This window comes from Desmodus rotundus, chromosome 2 (assembly GCF_022682495.2).
Source record: "Desmodus rotundus isolate HL8 chromosome 2, HLdesRot8A.1, whole genome shotgun sequence".
Classification (NCBI taxonomy): domain Eukaryota; kingdom Metazoa; phylum Chordata; class Mammalia; order Chiroptera; family Phyllostomidae; genus Desmodus; species Desmodus rotundus.
Genome location: NC_071388.1, coordinates 4,853,825 through 4,874,886, shown reverse-complemented (window position 1 = coordinate 4,874,886; position 21,062 = coordinate 4,853,825). Strand labels below are relative to the sequence as shown.

Below are 21,062 nucleotides of genomic sequence, written 5' to 3'. Positions count from 1 at the left end.
ACACAATATTCCATGTCCTTGCTTTGCATTTACTTTGTACCATGCTCACGATATTGCTTCCTTTGTCCATTAAAAACTGGTCATTTTGTTAAAACATGGGGCTTTACTTGTTTCTCTGACGGCACTATGACAGTCATGTCATTCTCCTCCAGGACCCCATCAGGGGGCCAGCCTTCAGGAGCGACGAGAACACCGACGCCGGCACAACTGGCCCAGCTGGCTTGGCACTCCAGCCTCCCTTTTCACTAACCTCACAAACTCCTGGGTCCCCGGTGAGACGGACAAGTCCATTCCGCAATCAATCCACATCTCTGTAGGTTCTGGGGGAGAACTATAAAGACAGGTGGCAAGGGTTCCCACCGTTAATTTTAGGGGGATGTTTGGTAGAACTAATTTTACAGATGCAGGCTGGTTCATCAGTAAATACCTTCCTCCGACTATACACATGCCTGTGCCTGTGTAGGCAGAGAAGGTTCCTCATGGCCAAGAAACTGTGAACAGTGAAATGCGCTGAGCAGGAAGGAGACTAATTTCCACTTTGTATTTCTTTGAATATTTTTTCCTCTTATGAACACGTATTTTTAAAAAACTTTATTTATTTATTTTTAGAGAGAGGGAAGGGAGGGACAAGGAGAGGGAGAGATACATCAGTGTGCGAGAAAACATCGATCGGCTGCTTCTCGTATGCACCCTGACCGGGACCGAGCCAGCAACCCAGGCATGTGCTTTGACCAGGAATTGAACCAGCGACCTTTAGCTTTGTGGTGGACAACGCCCAACCAACAAGCCACACTGGTCAGGGCATGAACACATAGTTTGGAATTTAAAAAATTAATACTAATGAATATATGTATGACTTTCAGAAATCAGTATTAACAAGCGAGATTCATAATTCTCTGCTCACAAATGACTCTCTCTAAAAAACAGGCCTTTGCTATTTGAAAGGGATTTTACTACTTAACATAATACACATATGTAAAGGTATCCAGTACTTCAAAGATATTTTTTTTCTTTTTCTTTTTTTCTTGGAAGGAGAACATTAGGGGAAAAAACAAAAAACCTTAGATAAAAAACATACCTGAACTCTGATTCATTGTTTCGGGATTTTTTTCCTTTATGCCTTGGAGGTTGACCTGTGAATACAAAAGTATTTGTTCCTGAAATCTGGACATGAAAATCTATGAGCCTGAAAGTAAAATAATTTTTAAAATATGTAAATTGTATAAGATAGCAAAGGAAGCAATATCGTGAGCACAGTACAAACAGACAAGCCAAAAAAGAAGCTACTGGTGACGTTTGCCTATGCAGACAATAAAATTACTAGTATTATTATGTAGGCCTAGAGGAGATTAGTATCATTACTAGTATTATCACAGAGACAGCCTACAGTTTCTCTTCTCAGGTAGTTTACAATCAGATGGGAGGAAAAGATAGTCACTGCAGAAATTAAACAGCAATCACACTTGAGAAGAAAAGAAGACACCCTGCTGTTACTGACAAATTAATTTCACAGTAACTGCTGTCAGAACTCACAGGAGGGAGAAGTCAGAGGGGCAGGAGGGGTCGGGAAAAGCATTTGTGAGGAGGCAGCATTTGTGTTGAGTTTTAAGGAACAAGCAGGATTCGGACAAAGTGGGCCAGACCCCAAGGGTGGAGTTCCTTTTAAGAAACGCTAAGTAGACCCATGTGGCTCGGCGAGCTTGGTCAGGACCCAGGTTGGAGTGGCTGCGGCTGAGGCAGGTTGGGGGGGTTCGACAGCCCCAGTGCTTCCACTTCCCCAGCTCGGTGAGCTCAGCCTTAGGGGCTGGCAGCAGGAGCGAGCCCATGCGCACTGTGGGGGGAGACAGGCCTGCAGAGACGGGCAGAGGAGAGCACAGCAGCAGGGGCCAGTGTATCGAGGGGAGCTTTGGGGACAGACTGCGCAGGCAAGTCAGAGCCACACACTGAGGACGGGATGAGAGCCTGAGCTGGTTTTGGTGGCCTCAGAAAACAAAAGAGGCTTCTAGAAAGGCAGAAGAGTTCCAGTTTGATTTCTGCTGTGTGACCTAAGGCAGAACTACTTAACCCTAACTTTGGGACCTCAATTTCTTTGAATGTAGATGCTGAAGTATGGGCAGTATTTATTTATTTAAATGTACTGTCGGGTGATAACAGCCTGAGAAATACTGATACATTAAAAGCTGTTTTCAAAAAGAAGTTTTATCCTCAAAGCCTTTTCAGGTGCTATTAGAGCTGCAATCCCCTGAGTGTCCCCTCTTTGTAATTTCTGCCGAAGTATTGCCCAGTACTACATAGTTGGATATGGGCACGGGAGCCTAAGAAAACAGAGAAATGGCTCCCAGAAGCAAAAACACGGAAGAGAAAACAAAAAAACCAACAAACGAGAAAGGAGAAGAGGGCAACAGAGTCACTAACTAGACGGTCACAGGTCCCTGTTAGAACCCCAGAAAGAACACATGAAAAGTGGAGACAAATAACTTGTAACAACGACAACCTTTAGTCATTAAGAAAATGTGACTTCTCTTAAACTCTGTTTTAAAAGGCGGGGAAGCATGCAATTCACTTTAGAATGATTTCCATCAAACCTGGCTGTATCCACTGGGCCCCTGCACTTGTCAGTGAGGCGGAGTCAGGGAGGTCCTGCCCCGTCTGCCTGCGGACTAGATGCGTAAACAAACACAGGCACCAGGCACAGTTTAAAATAAACAAGAGCTGGCCTAAAGCATCCATTCTCAACAGAGGGGACGCCCCTCACCCCCAGCAGGGTTAGTAAGGGCTACTAGGAGATGAAAAGAAAATCCACCTTTTCATCCAGAGTGGGGCAAAAGTAGGTTTGCAGTTGTTCACACGAAAAATAATACACCAATTAACAAATAGTAACCCAAGAACAAATTGTTTCTCGTGCTCACAACTGTAAACCTACTTTTGCCCTCCCACCCCACGCATAAAGCGGAGACGTACGTACCGTCATAAACAGATCAACGGTGAGCGTCACAGTGAGGCACTGAGGGGGGTAGAACGGCTAAACCCGCTCTTTGGTTGGGGCAGATAATGATATGAAAGCCGAAGAGCACTGGCCTAATGGAAATCAGAGAGCAAACCAGAAAGGGCTTCATCCTTCCTTTCCATTACTTTAATTTGGAGTTCCAAAATTAGATTTATTAAATAATATGAAAGGACTCAGTACCGATTTCAAATAAATACTCCATGTTTTAACAGAGAAGCAGTGCAAAGTAAAAGAACAGGAGCGGATATAAGTGAGGCTTGTTTGTGCAAATTCTGGGGCACAGAAGTTTGGACAACACTACATTAACTTAGGCAATTTGCATAAGGCAAAAACTCACTTGGTGACATCAAATATTCAGGAGGACAGTCGCAATCATCTGCGTTCGAAGCGTCATCTACGTCCTACCCATGAAAATAAAATTAATGAGATTTTGAAAAAAAAAAGAAAAGCCCTTAAGAATTCAATAGATAAAAAATAAAATAGATTAGAATTTATTCAAGCACCTAAAACATGTAGCTGGTTAAGCCTAAATGAATAAACACACACAATCATAACTAATGATAAGAGAGTATGATATGACAAATTCTCAAATGACAATCCTATTCCTGACACCTAGCATGAGGCCAGACAGGGCAGTCGCTCAGGAAGCGTCTGGACGGACTCACTACCGGCACATCTTTCCCTCTGCTCCTCTCCCTAACTGAGCACAGCCTCTTTGAGGTCTTCATTGTTAACAACAAAAGAATTCGGTTCCCCTCATTGCCTAGTACCCATCTAACCCAAAACACCATATTCCGTCCCCCTCCCCCCAGCCCTGGAGAGAAATATAAATGTGGACTCAGTGACATCTGCTGAGTTCTGAGTACACTGCAATTCGGAGCAAAACTCAGGTGCAGGTCCTCGGGGACACGGAGCCCGGGGCCAGGCCCGGGGCCAGGCCAGAGGCCTCAGGTTCCCTGAGAGGCCACCAGACCCAGGTTCAGCTGAGCACAGCCATGAGCCAAGAGCTCAGGCCACCAGCAGGAGCAGCAGAGGCTGAGGAAACACCCTGGGCACAGATGGAGGTGGGGTGCCTCCCAGGCCCAGCATAGCACACACTGGGTGGGTGGGCAGGCAGCCACGCAGATCGCAAAAAAGAAGAGAGAAAAGGAAAAGAAAAACCTGAAAGCATTGTAAGGGGTGGGGTGATTTGGCCACCAGACCCCAGTCACTCATTCCCAAGTGACTGACTGAGACACATGTACAGGGAAGGCAAAGAGAACCACCCAAGAGTAAAATGAAATTTAGAAAAAAACATTTAAAAAACATACACATGACTGCAAAAAAAATTCTGTGACAATAAAATACTATTTTTATGTAGTTACAAAAGGTAGCTCAATTATTTATTATAAACAATCATTCTGCCCTGGCTGGATGGCTCAATGGATTGAGCGCCAGCCAGAGAACCTACAGGTGGCTGGTTCGATTTCCAGTCAGGGCACATGCCTGGGTTGCCGCCAGGTCCCCAGTAAGGGGTGCACGAGAGGCAACCACACACTGATGTTTCTCTCCCCCTCTTTCTCCCTCCCATCCCTTCTCTAAAAATAAATAAATAAATAAATAAAATCTCAAAAAAAAAAAAAAAAGGAATCATTCTCTCCCTGACTGGCACACCTCAGTCACACTGGCACACTGGGTTGGGCATTGTTCTGCAAAGTGAAAGGTCACCAGTTCGATTCCTAGTCAGGGCACATGCCAGTGTTGTGGGCTAGGCACCTCCCGCCCCCCACTAGGGGCATGTGATAGGCAACTGATGAAAGTTTCTCTCGCACAACAATGTTTCTCTCCCTCCCCTTCTCTCTAAAAATAAATAAATGAAATTTTAAAAAGAATCATTCTCTTGATATCAATAGGCAAAAAAAAAGGTTTATATCAACAAAATACTTAGTTTACATTATCACCAAAATATTATTGTAAAAATATGAGACTATCTATGCTGGAAATAATTTTATTTTTAGTTTTTCACTGAGCTTACCTTTGAATTTGGATGACCACCGCTTGCCATTTCGCGGTTGGTTTTCCTGGAATCTCCTTCGGTTTCCACAAAGTTAAGTGAAGTACTAAACGCAGGTGTTGATGAACTAGGTGTGTCGGCCCTGAATGGAGAGAAAGGGAATAATCTTTTTATTTCTATGAAGTAGTATGCATTTTAAAAAGTCAACCTTCAAAGAAACAGGTTTCAGCAATTAGAGCCCTTTTTCCTTGAAAGCAAGATAAGATTGTTTTAAAAAGGATCTCTACCTCTGAGAGTAGGCTTTATGCATAAATATTATTTTACATTTGGTATTAAAAACTCAGATTAAAAACAACTCAAAAAATGTAGTCTGGTTTCTAATATTAAAATAAGTGACTCTCCTTTTAAGTTTATCAGCTTCATTATCTCAGGAATGTGGGGAAAAGCTTAATCTTATATAACCGCCAAGTAACACGGGCAGAGCACTGGACGCTACTGGCTGTACCGCAGGCGCACTCCAGTCTACCTGCCGCCCATCTCCAGCAGGAAGAGTCTCAGCCTTTGAAAGAGCGTGGGGAGTCCAGAGGCAGATGTTTCCAGGGCAGAGGTGAAGGGTTACAAGGCACAGACTGTGCCCCTGCTCTCTGCTGCCAAGACCCCAATGGCCCAAACCGGTCCCATTCAAACACAGTAACATTCCATTAACATTTCACCCCTTTTTCCACAGACTTAGGCTACTGATTCCCAATATATACATATACAAATAGCTGAGCAAAACAGTCAGCAAAACAAATTTGGCAATTCATAGGTCACCTGATCTTACACAGGGACACTTTAAAAACCACCTTTCACCTCTGACTTAACTGTGGTTGCTACTAGATACTAAAGCATCAACCGTAACGATTCTTAAACTTGCAGGGCAAAGTCTTTCCAAGTGAGCAGCTACTGATCGAACGGATAGAACTCACCTGCTTTCACAACAGGCTTTAAGTGGATTCCTAATTGATGTTCCACCTATAAAAATCAATCACACACACACTTAGTAATCAGTGCACTGGCAACACAAACACCTACGTTGAAAGACTTGCACATGCAGAGAACTGAGAAGTAAACCTAAGCAATTTTACATTTTGCAATGCTTTCGGTTTGACAATCATGTCAACGCACTAGCACACAGACCTCAGCTGACACCCTGTTGGAGAGGATCACTGACTACATGAGGCGATAAATACCGTATTTTGCCGTGTACAGCGCACACCCACGTTTTTGGCCCAAACTTTCAGGAAAACGATCTTTCATTTTAATTTTTAATTAATTAATTACTTTATTTATATTTAGATACTTGTTTTTTGTATTCTAATGGAAATTTAGCATTTATTTTTGAATATATTATAGTACAAGAAATTTTATGTTAACAAACAATTACAAAACACAAGAACAGGTACAAGGTATTCCAGGTACAACCCATGTATAATGTGCAGCTTTATTTTCCCCTCAAAAATTTGGGCATAAAGGTGTGCGTTATACACAGCAAAATACGGTAAATGTGAGTCAGACACAGCACCTGTCTTCGAGGAGCTCACAGTCCTACAATCGTTGGTGGATGACATCTGCTAGTGAAGCAGAACCACTCAACTCAGCTTCATAAGACATTCAACACCCAAAAGAAGAAACAGCAGACACCTACACAGAGAGTGTAGAGCAGGAACTACGGCGTTCCTACGCCGCCCAGCAAATTCCTGAGATACACGTAAAATCAGCCATGAACTTGGTGCAAATACATCAAATAGCTCTCATGGAGGGAATTTTCTTCAGGAAATAACCATAACAGTGAAGGGGAGAATTTTATAGCATTTTTGTTTCAAAAAGGATTTATTTTATTTTCAAATTTCAAGAACGCTATTTTTCTACACAAGAGCATATAATTTGTTGCTAAATGTTCAAATAAAAATGCAAATCATTTATAATTACCTAATGGAACATAATGCTGATATAGTTCTATACAGATGGAAATGAAAAGCCAAAGGGACTCGACCAAGATAACAAAGTAAGTACAAATCATCTGAAAATTGATTCATGGTCCACCATTCACCCAAGAAACCCACCTTCAAGAGTTTTAAAGGGAATTACGTGAAACCGAAAGAATCTGAGGTGAAATACCTTGCAGGTCTTCTATCTGTTTTTGTAACTTTACGTGCTGCTGAATTAGATCCTTGATTCCCTCAGGGTCATTTCTACAGAGTTTTTGAGCTTTAATGTTTGCTTGTAGGGCCCAGTCATACTCCCCCAGCATAGAAAGAGCAGCACAATAACGATAATGACCCTGTTCCAAAGAGATAAATTTAATTTTCTCAAAAATATGCTTAGGTTAAAGGAAATAGATAAGAAAAAATATTTTGCTTGAAATCTGATTAGTTACTTAAAATGTTAGATTAGAACCCTATCAATGAAATATAAATAAAAGTATTAATACCTCTCAGGATATAAAATTACCTAAATGATCTAAGTGAATAGTTATAACAGTATTCATAATAATTTTCAACAGCTGACTAGAGATCAGTATTTTTGCTTAAGAGAGATTGGTGTACCCTCTCCAAATGAAAAAATTCAACCTTCATTATATTTTACTAGGAAAGAATGAAATAACTTTATGCCCAATAAAGTATAAAAATCATTCATATAAATAACTTAAATTTGTTCACAATATTTCAAGGCAGTGACAGTCACCAAGTCCTCACATTCCCTCCACTTCGGAAACCAACAGAACCTTAGAGCTGGAAGCACAGTTGGCTTACGTAGCAGTTTTCCAACCCCTCTGAAGAGGAGCACGGGCTCAGGTAAATCTCGGCTACATCTTCTATCCATCACTCTCTTATTCAGCTTTTTTTTTTTTTTGGATTGATTTTTTAGAAAGAGAGAGGGCGAGGGGGAGAGAGATTTGTTCTCCACGTATTTATGCATCCTTTGGGTGATTCTCGCGTGTGCCCTGACCAGGGATCGAACCTGTAACTTTGGACTTATCAGCAACGCTCTGATCAACTGAGCTACCTGGCCAGGGCTCTCTTAATCACTAGATTTCTCTAGTGATCACTAGTGTTCTCTTTCCACTAGAATTAACAGCTACTGAGGATATCACTGTGGCCCTCCCACTACATGATAATTCTTTTACCTCTAAGAACAGGTCTTGGCTTTAAGAAAGAAAAGGTCCAAAACCACTGATTTACTCTTAATTCAATGATCAAGTTTTGTTTTTTAATCAAGTTTTCTTTTTTAAATTGAGATTTTTGTTCTTTTTTGTTTTTTTGCTACAGAACTACAGGCCTGGCTGGCCAGCCACATTTACACATTTTGAGAAATCTTGTATATCAAGCATGAATCTTTTAGCCTAGAAAGCTAACACTGCCAAACCTGGGCCAACTCAACTGCCTCCCCTCCAGCTCGCTACTCACAAACCGAACTCCCATTTTAGACACAGTACCTCCACTTGAAGAGTGACTTCTAAGTGTGAGAGGCTGGGAACTGGACCGATGTCACTTACTGAGGGGCAAACCACAGAACCCTGATCTTATTTATGACTTCAGGCCCAGGGCTCTTTCCTCTTTACTGCACTTTTTACACAGAACATTCTGATTCTATGAGAAAATATGAAATCGGGAATAAGTGACCTTTTTAAGGAAGACAAGCTTTCCACTAAGAAAAGCCAGAAACCACCACAAGGACCTCTGTTTATGCAGACTCCGTGCGCGTGTAACCCTGCTCTGGGGCAGCAACCCAACCAGTGAGTTCTGTAGCCAGACTATTGAGGCTCAGATCAAAGAGTCAGTTCAGGTTGCAGTTGGTTAAACTTTGCTCTTTCTCAAAAGGCGTAAGATAACAAAGAGCTCTCAGGTATGCTGTGAGACCAAAATCCTGCCCTGACTAGTGTTGCTCAGTGGACTGAGTGCTGGCCTGTGAATCAAAAGGTTGTTGGTTCTCGCAGGCCAGGTCCCCAGTTGTGGGCCTGTGAGAGGCAACCGATCGATGTATCTCTCGCACATTGATGTTCTTCTCCCTCCCTTCCTCTCTCTAAAAATAAATAAAATTAAAAAAAAAAAAAACGACCAAAATCCTATCCCCCAGGCATATGTCAACTTGAAAGCTTACATAACTGCATTTTTTAAAGTTTTATTTATTTTTTAGAGAGAGGGGAAGGGAGGGAGAAAGAAAGGGAGAGACATATCAATGTGTGGTTGCCTCTTGCGCATCCCCTACTGGGGACCTGGCCTGCAACCCAGACGTGTGCCCTAACTGGGAATCGAACTGACCACCCTTGGTTCGCAGGCCAGTACTCAATCCACTGAGCGATGCCAGGCAGGACCATAACTGCGTTTAAAAAAAAAAAATCACAGCACAGGAAATTATGATAGATTATAAACCATATCTGCTTAAATTTGTAAAAAACACTTTATCTCATTCTCATTTCCCTCCACCTTACTCATCCTTTACTGAGTCCTTTTCTTTAAACTTATAACCAGTGTAATTGGTGCCAGTTGAGAAATTTTATTCGGATCTCTTTGCTAAAGTTTTATTTTAGAGAGTTACTTGAATCCCATTACAATAGAAAGTCTTGCTCTTCTTTGACACTACCTCATTCTCTATCACATACATAAAAATTCTCTATTGTTCATCAGCCCAGCACCTCCTCTGGAGTGCCACCATGTCCCTTCTCTACACAGTAATGGCAGGACTGGCAACCTCATGCCCCACCCCGACAATGATGGTGGAGTACAAGCATAGCTGTGACCCAGGAAACAGGCCAATCCAAATGCACCACTTCCCAGGTTATAGTGATGGATCCACAGGTGGGCTCAAGGAGAGTAAGTCTGAGGCATCCCTCGGGTACACAGTATAGATGCTGAAGATGTTCTCTTTCCACTAGAATTAACAGCTATTGAGGATATCACTTTGGTCCTCCCACTACATGGTAAGTCTTTTTCAAAATGAAGCCAAGAGAGCCCACACACTACCACTTCTGCTCCAGATGGAGGAACAGGGATTGGATTTACCCTCCTGCCTAAAATAAACAACATATATGAGCAACATATGTGAAACAAAGGGTTGTGAGACACTGGATATCAGGCAACAACAGAGAGCGATCCCTGACAGCAGAGAAACACACCGAGTAAGCTCTGGGCCTGCTCCTGCTTGCTCAGTGGGGTTGCTCAGCCATGGCCCAGTGAGCAGGAACCCAGGCAGAGACTGCAGTCTCAGTTAAGGAAACGGAGCCGGGAGTCCAGGCAAGTCACGCAGCTCAAGTTCTCAGGGCAGGGGGGCAGGGAGGGGAGAGCTGCACTGAGAACTCCAGATTGTCACAGGGCCCCCTTGAGTCTGGCTGAGTACTAATCAGCACCTGCATGTGGGGCAACTACCCTAGCCAGAGAAAGATGACCTGAAAAGCTAAGAGGAAACAATAGTCACACCCACACAGAGCCAGGAACATTTCCTGTTCCCCTCAACCAGGGTGGAAAACACCAGTAATTCATGGAGTATCAAGTAGAGTACTCAGAAGCTTTGCTTCAGTTATGCAGGAAAAATTAGCCCTAGACCAAATACCACTATGGTCCCACCTAACAAAGCTTAAAACAAGAATCCAAGAAAGCAAACTATTTCCGAGTGACTACTACATCCCAAAACAAAGCTGAAAAATATTTACAGAAATACAAAAAATATCAAGGAAAATTACAATGCCTGGCATCCAATCAAAACTTATTAGGTATGTGCCTGGCTGGTGTGGCTCAGCAGATTGAGTGCCAGCCTATGAACCAAAGGGTCACCAGTTGGATTCCCAGTCAGGGCACATGCCTGGGTTGTGGTCCAGGTCCCCGGTAGGGGCTGTGCAAGAGCAAACCACACATTGGTGTTTCTCTCCCTCGGTTCCTCCCTCCTTTCCCCTCTCTCTAAAAATAAACAAAATCTTTAAAAAACTTATGAGGTATTCAGAAAAGGAAAATGTGATCTATAGTAAGGAGAAAAATGAGTCAATTGAAACAACCTAGAAATGACCCACATGAGAGAATTAGTAGACAAGGACATTAAAAGTTATTATAAAAATATTCCATACATTCAAGAAGCTAAAAGAAAGACTGAACATGTAAGTAAAGACATGCAGCATGTAAGAACTACTCAAATTGAAATCTAGAGGTGAAAGCTGCAGCGTTTAAGATGAGAACCACACTGGGTGACAACACAGACATTGCAGAACCTGAGCACACAGCAGCGGGACCGAGGTAGAATGAAACGGAAGAGAGACTGAGAGTGACGCCGACAACCAGGGCAGCACAGCTAAGAAACACAAAGAGAAGCACGTAGGGATCCGCATCCCATCACGCCCGAAGCTGACCCCTGGGATTTTCAGATTATGTGAGCTGATGCATCCTCTTTTCTACTGAGGCCAAATCTGGGTTAGGTTTTGTCTCTCACAAACAAGAGAGTCCAAATACACCCCTAAAAATTAAAAGGTTCTTGAGAACATTTGTGAAACTATTGGTTTGTGTCCTATAAAACAACATCAAAAGGTAACTCACACAGAAATGTCGACAATTACCTGTTGACTCCACCATAAAAATGCTCACTCTTTATGATACAGTGACTAAGCCTCTCTGAAGCCTGAATGCATGTTTAGGGGAGTTGACAATGTACCAGTCTTCTCTAACTAGAAAGAAGGAAGGAAAAATGGCCCAACCTCACACAGAAATCGACAGAGTACCTTCCCATATAGGCTTATATCCTGGAGACATGACTGAGTAAGCTCAGGCTCACAATGAATTCTTAAATAGAAGGATTCTTATAAAAGTAAAGACTGCACCTTGGACAGTCTACTTTTGCTTTTTTAAACCCATCCTTCCATGAGCATTCCCTTCCAGTAAAATAAAAGTGACAAATGACCTAGATATACAGTTACCGAACTTCCTGAATACTTACTAGGAGTTGTGTTGGGTTAGCAAAAAGCCTGTGTGGTTTTTTCCTTAAAATAAAAGACACGTGTTTCATTTTCACCAGTAACTTTATTGATTTTGGATATTTTGAGTATGTCTGCTATCACCCGCATGATAGAATGTTGATTGTTCTCAATTAATGTCTTGATTTGACCACTATCAACTTCAACTGATCTGCCCAACCATGCAGCATCGTCCAGGGAGAAATCTCCAGCACGAAACTTCACAAACCACTTTTGACCTGTTCAGTCAGTCATAGCACCTTCTCCATACACTACACAAATCTTTTTCTTTTTTGCATTTCAGTTGCATTTTTACCTTTCTTGAAATAATAAAGTATAAATATGCCAAAAATGTTGTGTATTTTTCCATATTCAACATTAAAATGACCACACAAAAATTCACCAATTTTGATTAGTTTGTTTAAATGCATGCTGATATGACAGCTGTCACAATGCAATTTAACAAAATTGTTTCAAATGAAGTTAAAGACAACTAAGCTCTACTAGAGCCGTTATAAGGAAAAAAAATCAAACGAACTTTCTGACCAACCCAATATTTTTAGGCTACAGAGTATTTTTGCAATCAGCACAAAACATCTCAATTAAAAGAAGAGTGAACCACATAAATATAGTTCACTTATCTTTGACAAAGAAGCAAAGGCAATACAATGGAGGAAAGATAGTCTTTTCGACAATGATGCTGGAACAAATAAATATCTACATGCAAAAAAAAAAAAAAGAATCCAGACTTTCCACCCTCCACAAAAAATGAACATAAAATGGATCACAGCCCTAAATGGAAAATGCAAACCCATAAAACTCCTACTCAAGAACATAGGGGAAAACCTAGGTGACCTTAGGTGTTTTGATGACTTTTTAGATGTGACACCAAAGGCATGACCCACAAAACAAATAACTGACAAGGTGGACTTGGTGAAAATTAAAAACTTCTGCCCTGGCTGACGTGTCTCAGTGTGGATTGGCTTCAGCCTGTGAACCAAAGAGTCGCTGGTTCAATTCCCAGTCAGGGCCAGTAGGGGGCGCATGACAGGCAACCACACATTGATGTTTCTGTCTCATCCCCTCCCTTCCCAGTCTCTAAAAATAAATAAATAAATAAATAAAGTCTTTAAGGAAAAAGACAGAGACAGATCAGACAGATCATAGTAATGACCTGGATCAAGTCTAAAAGCCACGTCCATCCCTGCTCTGTTAATGAATATTCAGATGTGCCATTAAAACACTGTCACAGTGGCCGCCCTTGTGCACCCCACCATGGGCGCACGTGCGACTGTTTGTGGGGAGCACACACTTAGAACCTAGGAGTCGCTGCACATGCACATCACCGTACTCTCCTAGGTGGTTGTAACCAATTCGACACCACTGGGTTATGAGGCGTTCCCGCTGGTACACGCACTCACCCACACTCAGGGCTGTTCATCTCGCTAACTAGCGCCAATCTGAAGAGCCCAAATGGTATCACTTTGTTTTATTTACTCATGTACACGTGGGTCTGTTTAGAGGCTCTCCAATGTGCTCTCTTGGTTTCGTTCTTCTGCCTCTGTACAGTTTTAATTACTGGGAAACAGAGCTTAGTTTACTTCTTTTACCCATTCAGAACTCCTCTTCTGTGAAATGCCTGTGTATTGGCCCATTTCTACAGGGTTTTTAATTTTAGGTCTTTGCACATTCCAGATATAAACACTATCAGTTATATATGCCATATATAAGACAAATTATCTCCTCCCAGACTATTTCATTCATGGGGTCTTTTGACATACAGAAGATTTTTAAGTTTGATATAGTCAAATTTATGTTTCTTCACTAATTTGTGTATAAGAATTTATGAACAATACCATCTCCTACAGTTCCTTCTGAGCTTTAAGTTTTGTTTTTCAGGTCTTTAACCCAGCCGCAGTGTGCAGATGCTGGTATCTCAGTGGGTGAGGTGCCCCCAAGGTCAAGATCCCTACAGGCACCCTACTCCCCTCAGACGCACGCAACCTCACTGCTGTGCTCCGTCTCCTTTCTGACTGTGGAACTGAAGAGTCCCTGTCACGTTCTTGAACCCTGCACATCCTATCCAGCGTTTTTACATACAAACGTACGACCTGTGACCTGAACACATTTCCCATCAAGCTGTATGGCATTATTTGCCAACGTAAAATGTAAGAGTAACCTACCTTTGTCCAGTTGTTCTTTAGAATAATGGCTCTCTTTCCATCACCAAGTGCATTTCTAAAAAGGAAAACAGGAAATAAAATATTCACACTTTTATTTTAATAACGGTATTATATTGCATTTCTATTTGTACTTTTTGCATTTTCCATATATAATCTAGTTACAAACTAACTTTCTAATTTTTAAAAGTCTATATACATCCATTATAGGAAATTTGGAAAACACAGAAAATTAAAACACGGGGAAAAGTCATCCAGAGTCATGATCACAACTACCCAGGAATAACTACTTTCCCTATTTCTGGAGTATTTCCTGCACATATCCTACCTACATTTTAATCTGTGCCCAACTTCTTGTTATTAGTTGTATAGTTTTTTGCACAGCAGCAAGACCTCCAATCTGCAGAAATCTAACTCCCAGATCGCTCACATAACACTTCTGCTAGGGTATAGGGGGCAGAGCATGAAGGCTGGGACGTAAAACAGTGAAGTCCAATCAGTCACTAACTCTCACTGGGGCTGTTAGGAAGTTCTTCACCTCTTAGGACCTGCTTCCTCATCTAAAACAGGGGTAACAGTTCTTGAGGAAGGTACTAAATCAGTGCTTGTAAACTGTCAAGTACTAAGTTTCCTGGGTTACCTTCTAAGACCTCCTCCTCCACCCCTGCTCAGATATCTACCACTGCCCCCTCCGTCCCCCAAAACTTATCACTCAAAACTATTCCAACCTCAAAAATCACTGATTCAGGCATCCCACTCTCCCCTATAACCTAGTTCCTTCCATCTTGTTCAACTATTCCTACTATCTCCTCAGGGTGCCCAATGCACTGACTTAACCACTTTGCTTTTTTACTCCCTTACTTAGCTAGCCTGAGTCACTTCACGGTCACACGCTTAGTCATTCTTTATACTCCTACGTCCCTTTGTGCACATCTGGCTCTGCGGCAAAGCCCCAACTCTGGGATCAATCCCACTTTCTGCTTTCTCCATGCCTTTATCTAGGGAGCTAAGTATTGCTGGAGAAAATCACACAGCAGAGTAGACAGGTAGAGCTATTATACATGATTAAAACAATCTGAAGGAGCCTTCAACAATGTTAAAACATCCTACTAGATGAAATCATTTTCTAATTTTGAGATGATCTTTTCAAATCTTATGTCCTGTCCTCAAACTTCCAATAAACTCCCTTCACTCTCAGCAGATGACCTCTGGTCTGAGCTCAAAGAGCAAACTGGAGACATCAAAGAAAGCCCTCAATTTCCTACTGCCAAGGACAAACCCCCACCTAGCCCTACCTTTTCTCCTGTACTGTTGCAGTAAAGGTGTTCATGCTCTACCTTATGCGCCCGCTTTCTCCACCCGGTCCATTCTCACAGTATCAATTCTCCCTTTTCTCCCCTGTATATTAACAATTCCTCCTCAGGAATCCATTCCATATTATGGTGAATTTACATAGCACACAATGTGTCATTTGAACCATTTTGAATGTATAGTTCAAGTGGTATTCAGTACAGTCACACTGTTGTACAACCTCCCATCAACTTTTAATATGCTCACATCTCTCCCATCTTTAAAAAACAAAAATAAATATATCTTAAACCATGAGAAAACACTGTTAGTAGCCTACCCAACAACTATTCCCCCCACCACCTGATTACTAGCCTTTCCTTGTGTCTACCTTACCACTACAAGATCCAGAGATAATTCCTAACTAGTTTAATCCAATCATGGCAACAGCCACTCTCCCTTGCACTGATTGGCTTAGGTGTAGACATGTGACCTAGTGCTGGCCAATGATACCTGAGAGGGCTCATCACTCTTTTTTTTTTTTAATTTTTATTGTTATTCAATTACAGTTGTCTGCCTTTTCTCCCCATCCCTCCACCCCACCCCAGCCGAACCCACCTCCACCCTCCCCCTCGATTCTGTCCATGTGTCCTTTATAGTAGTTCCTGTAATCCCCTCTCTCCACTAGCTCATCACTGTTAAAAATAGATTACAAGAACAAAATTAGGTAACTTATACTACAACGAAATAACACCCAGTAAAAAGGTGTATATGCAATTTCAAACAAGAAAAAGCTAAAGATAGATGAGCTGACCAACAGGAGCAGATACAGAAATCAGGAACAGGTCCTCACCTCCAGTCACCTGATCTACACGACAAAGGAAACTCTGCAGTACAGAGAAAACCACTCTCAAATGGCGCTGAGTCCACGGGACAGGCACCCACCCCACACGAAGTACAGACATCACCTCCAGATGGACTACAGACCTAAACCCCAAAGTTAAACAATCCAGATGGCAGAACAAACACAACGCTGCGGTGCCGTTTGAGTTGGCGGAGACTAGAGACACAGAAAATGCCTACCATAAAGGAAACGGCTGGCACACTGCACTACATTGAAAGTAGTAGCTTGCTGTGTGAACATCCAGAGTAGAAAAGCTAGCCAGAGTGTGAGAAGATGTGTGTGACTCATGTGTGACAATGACTCATACCCATAATTTAAAAAAAATAACTAATAAATAAAGACATTCAACTCAAAATCCTAACAGGCACTTAACGGTAAAAGAAAACCCACGTAGTCAATAAGCAGATGAAAAGATGCTCAACTTAAGGGAATACAAATTAAAATCACAGCACTACATCACTACACAACCACCAGAGAGGCTCAATGAAGTAACTCAGAAGAGTCAAGTGTTAGTGAGGATGTGGAACTGACACTCTCGTAGGCTGCTGGCAGGGGCATAAAATCATACAAACACATTGGGACTTGAGTACTACAGCTGAACATAAGCATATCCTGTCCCTGATTATACACTCAACAAAAGTGAGTATATAGGTTCACAATGACGCCACCTATAAAAGCCAAATATTAGAAACCCAAATGTCCATCAACAGGAGAATGGATAAAACCTGGTATATTCATGCAATTGATGAACACTTTATGTAACTTTACATACAACAATACGGATCTCAAAAACAATGCTGAAAGCCAAACATAAAAGAGCACATACTGTATGACTGTTTATATTGCGCAAAAATCACCGATGGCATTGGCAGTCACTACCGGAGACATCCTGGGGGAGGAGGTGGGTACTGACTTCAGGGGGGACTGCGGCTGTGATCTGGACGCTAGTGACTGTTGTTTGGTTTCCGAAAATTCAACCTATAGGCTTATGAATGGTCATTTTCAGCATATATTTTTTGAAGACTGCAGACAAGTCATGTTTCCGCTGGAGACTGTAATGCATCCCATCACCCATAGGTGGCAGCAGGACACCCGGGTCACGCAGCCGCCTGGAAAAATACCAGGTCTTCAATGACGTCGTCAGCCACCATCTTCTGGAACTCTTCAACACGGTCAGTTTTCGTCACCATTTAAACCAGTTCAATCCGTCTTCTGTTTTTTGCAGCCAAAACACCCTAATACTGGCCAGCTGCCTGTAAGGAGACGGGCCGCAAGCGGGTACCAGCCCACAATCTGTCGGGCATGGGGTCCTCGAACGGGTACTGACCCGCAGCCTGTCCGAAACGGGCCGCAAATGGGTACTGATCCGTCGCCTCTCTGGCATGGGGTCCATGAACGGGTACCGATCCGCAGCCTGTCGGAAACGGGTCCGCAAACGGGTACCGATCTGCGGCCTGTCGGAAACGGGGTCTGCGAATGGGTACTGGCCCGTGGCCTGAATTTACATTTCCAGTATATATTTTTTGAAGATTACAGACAAGTCATGTTTCCGCTGGAGACTGTAATGCATCCCGACACCCATAGGTGGCAGCAGGACACCCGGGTCACGCAGCTGCCTGGAAAAATACCAGGTCTTCGACGACACTGTCAGCCACCATCTTCTGGAACTCCTGAATACGGTCAGTTTATGTCACCATTTAAACCAGTTCAATCCGTCTTCTGTTTTTTGTAGCCAAAACACCCTAATACCGGCCAGCTGCCTGTCAGGAGACGGGCCGCAAACAGATAGTGATCCGCGGCCCGTCCGAAACGAGTTGCAAATGGGTACCAATCCGCGGCCAGTCGCGGACTGGTCCACCAATGGGTACTGATCCGCAGCCTGTTGGAATCGAGGTCCGCGAACGGGTATCAGTCCGCGGGATGTCGGAAACGGGGTCCGCGAACGGGTACCAGTCCGTGGACTGTCGGAAACGGAATTGAGAGCGGGTATCGATCCGCGGCCTGTTGGAATCGAGGTCCGCGAACGGGTATCAGTCCGCGGCCTGTCGGAAACGGGGTCCGCGAACGGGTACCAGTCCGTGGACTGTCGGAAACGGGGTCTGCACACAGGTACCAGTCCACAGCCTGTTGGAAATGGGATTGAGAACGGGTATCGATCTGCGGGCAGTGGGGACGGGTCCGCCAATGGGCACCAATCTGCGGCCTGTCGGAAACGGGGGTCCACGCACGGGTACCACTCCGCCGCCAGTCGGAACCCGGGTAGTGAGCTCATCAGGCCCGAGCTCCGCCTTCCGTCTCCCCCTCATCCAACCACAGCGGGCGAGCTAGCAAAGCGCATCTTAGCTCCATCTCCACCCCCTCACCCCGCACCCCATCTTCCATGAAACTGCGTCGTCCCTGCTGCCAAAATGGTTGGGGATCGCTGCAGATAAAATTGCATACCTTTTCTGTTCTTCACTGCCTTGCTCTCCCCAGACACCTCTAACAGCTGCCTATACTAGCTGTCTCCATGTCCTCCATCCCATATTTCAACCTGTTCTACCCAGCTTCGCTTCCAAGCTTCTCACTAGCACGGGTCCCCTCTGGTACCTGAATTGCGTCCACGACACTAAGTCCGAAGTCCATTCGGCTTCTCAGCAGTGGCAGGTACTGCGGCCCACCCTTGCCGCCATGAGGCCGCACTGAGCTTTCTTGGGAGCCCAGAGGCTGCCCATGGGCAGCCTCTCAACGCGAGCTCATCCTTTCCCAACTGCGCAACCCTAGTCTCAGCGCGCTTGCTCTAGCCCAGCAGGTCCCACCCCTGGCTACACGTCAGCACTGTCCGGGGGTCTGCTCGAAGCCCCACCTCCGATTACATCATACCAGGCCTTGCGGGCAGGCTGTCATTCCTGCAACACTCCAGCGATTCCGGAGCCGTGAAGGCCCACCGCCCTTTCCGTGCGCATCTCCCCTCTCCTACAGCTTCACCTAGGTTGTGTCCCCACCATGCGTCTTGTCCACAGCTATCCGGGGAGGCCCTAGCCACGCACCTCGCGGCCTGCACAACATCCCCATTTGGACGGTCCTGCAGCACAGAACGTCCAAGAGTGAGGGCAAGGCCTACTGCCTGCCAACCTCCCTCCCAGGGCCCCGTGTCGGGAGTGGGCCCCCGAGCCGGTGAGGCTGTGGAGGACGGGAGCCTCAGAATAGGTCCAAAAACCAGACGGTACGCAACCTGCTCATTCTACCTCCAAAATATTTTCTCCATTCCCACTGACTCCACCCTCCGAGCCACCATCCTCTCTGGCCTGGAGGGCCGCATCAGCCTCCTAACCCGCCCCCACAACCCCGTCCCGCTGCGCCCCCGCACACTCTCCTACCGCAGCCAGACTGACTTCAGGGCACTGACCACGCCGTCCCCCTTCGGCTTTAAATCTTTCTCTTCCCCTAAGGCTGACAGCTTTCGGGCAGACTACACGACCCTCCCTCATCCTCTGTACTCGGGCCACCCGGTGTACCACTAATCCCCCCGCATGGGCCGTCACACTGGGGTCCCGCTGTCTGGAAGGGCTTGTGTTCATTTCTGACCTGACCATAAACAGAACCCCAGTAATATCTATTGAATGTATATTATACTATAGTTTATTGTAATATGTATACTACATCTGACCATCAGTGATTACCAATTGTAATTATCACATAAATACCACAGTATTTAATGAAGAAATGTATAATACTAACATATTCTCACACTGATTACCATATGACCACATTCTGCTCCTTTTAAAGCAGTGGGTGGACTCCCTTGCATGGTGTGAACGCCACTATAGCCCGGGACCTGCGGGGTAATGACATCCCTGAACACAGGGCAACTCCCAAGACTACGTGACCTTGTGGTGAGAGGGCTGGGCACAGGGTCAGAAGAGAACTGTAGCACCGATGCTCCAATTCACTACACACCATGGGAAAGCGTCCTCTTCAGCCCCAGCACCTATTTCCTCGTAAGCAATATGATACATATTGCCCTAAAATGTTAGTAGATAACTTATCGCTCCTCCAAGCTTCCATGTGGATTTGCTACAATAATCTCTCCCCCCATCCCTAACTTTCCGCAGGCGGTTAGATGGCCGGGGAGGGGCACTAATCACAGGTGGCGTAGCCTCTTCGTCTCACTTTGGGATGTCATCTTAAGCCCCGACCTAACTAACACCAGATTTCCTCTTCCTCCAAGCTGCAAAGTTCACAAGGGTCCCTGGTGCCCGGTTCTGTGTGCAACCGCGGGTGAGTAAGGAGTCGTCCGGCTGTCCGACTTCAGGCCCGGTTCTCCAGCAACTGTTGCAGTAGTGGGGTGAGGCTGGATCACCACCGGCCTGTCTTCAGCTCCCATCTCCTGACTGGCTCTGGACTTGGGAGGGGAAATAAATGCTACTGCCCCCCTCAAACCACAATATGTAAGAACTCTGCAAGTCATAAGACTTATTATTTCAGGGCCTGCCCTGACCAACAAAGAAGTAACAGTACTACTCCCCAAGGTTCTAGCTCTTACAACACAACAAAAACGGGAGTCAGATGTAATAATGGTCGGTCACTGCCAAATGTGCAGTGACCGATACCATTGCCTAAATAAATAGTTTTTAAATCGTTAGTTTCTGGAATTAAAATTACAGATGTTCTTTCATCCGAGTCAGATTACATCTAACTCCCGTTTTTGTTTTGTTGTATTATCCTACAGGTAT

General features: G+C 44.2%; 1 protein-coding gene across 6 annotated transcripts in view; it reads right to left on the bottom strand.

Annotated features, from left to right (window-relative positions):
• TTC3 (tetratricopeptide repeat domain 3) overlaps window positions 1–21,062 on the bottom strand; it is a 107,075-nt gene that overhangs the window by 60,758 nt on the left and 25,255 nt on the right. The window contains exons 1-8 of one of the 6 annotated variants that reach the window (XM_053916977.2): window positions 18,937–19,355; window positions 14,160–14,214; window positions 7,161–7,323; window positions 5,969–6,014; window positions 5,022–5,142; window positions 3,345–3,408; window positions 1,079–1,133; window positions 251–331 (exon numbers count right to left, since the gene is read on the bottom strand). In XM_053916977.2, the coding sequence (XP_053772952.1) occupies window positions 251–331; window positions 1,079–1,133; window positions 3,345–3,408; window positions 5,022–5,142; window positions 5,969–6,014; window positions 7,161–7,293 (500 nt within the window). In that variant the 5' untranslated portion in view covers window positions 7,294–7,323; window positions 14,160–14,214; window positions 18,937–19,355. Of the gene's footprint in view, window positions 1–250; window positions 332–1,078; window positions 1,134–3,344; window positions 3,409–5,021; window positions 5,143–5,968; window positions 6,015–7,160; window positions 7,324–14,159; window positions 14,215–17,173; window positions 17,446–18,936; window positions 19,356–21,062 lie in introns of those variants that run through there. The other 5 variants (XM_053916979.2, XM_053916974.2, XM_053916981.2 and 2 more) reach the window with 5 other exon arrangements.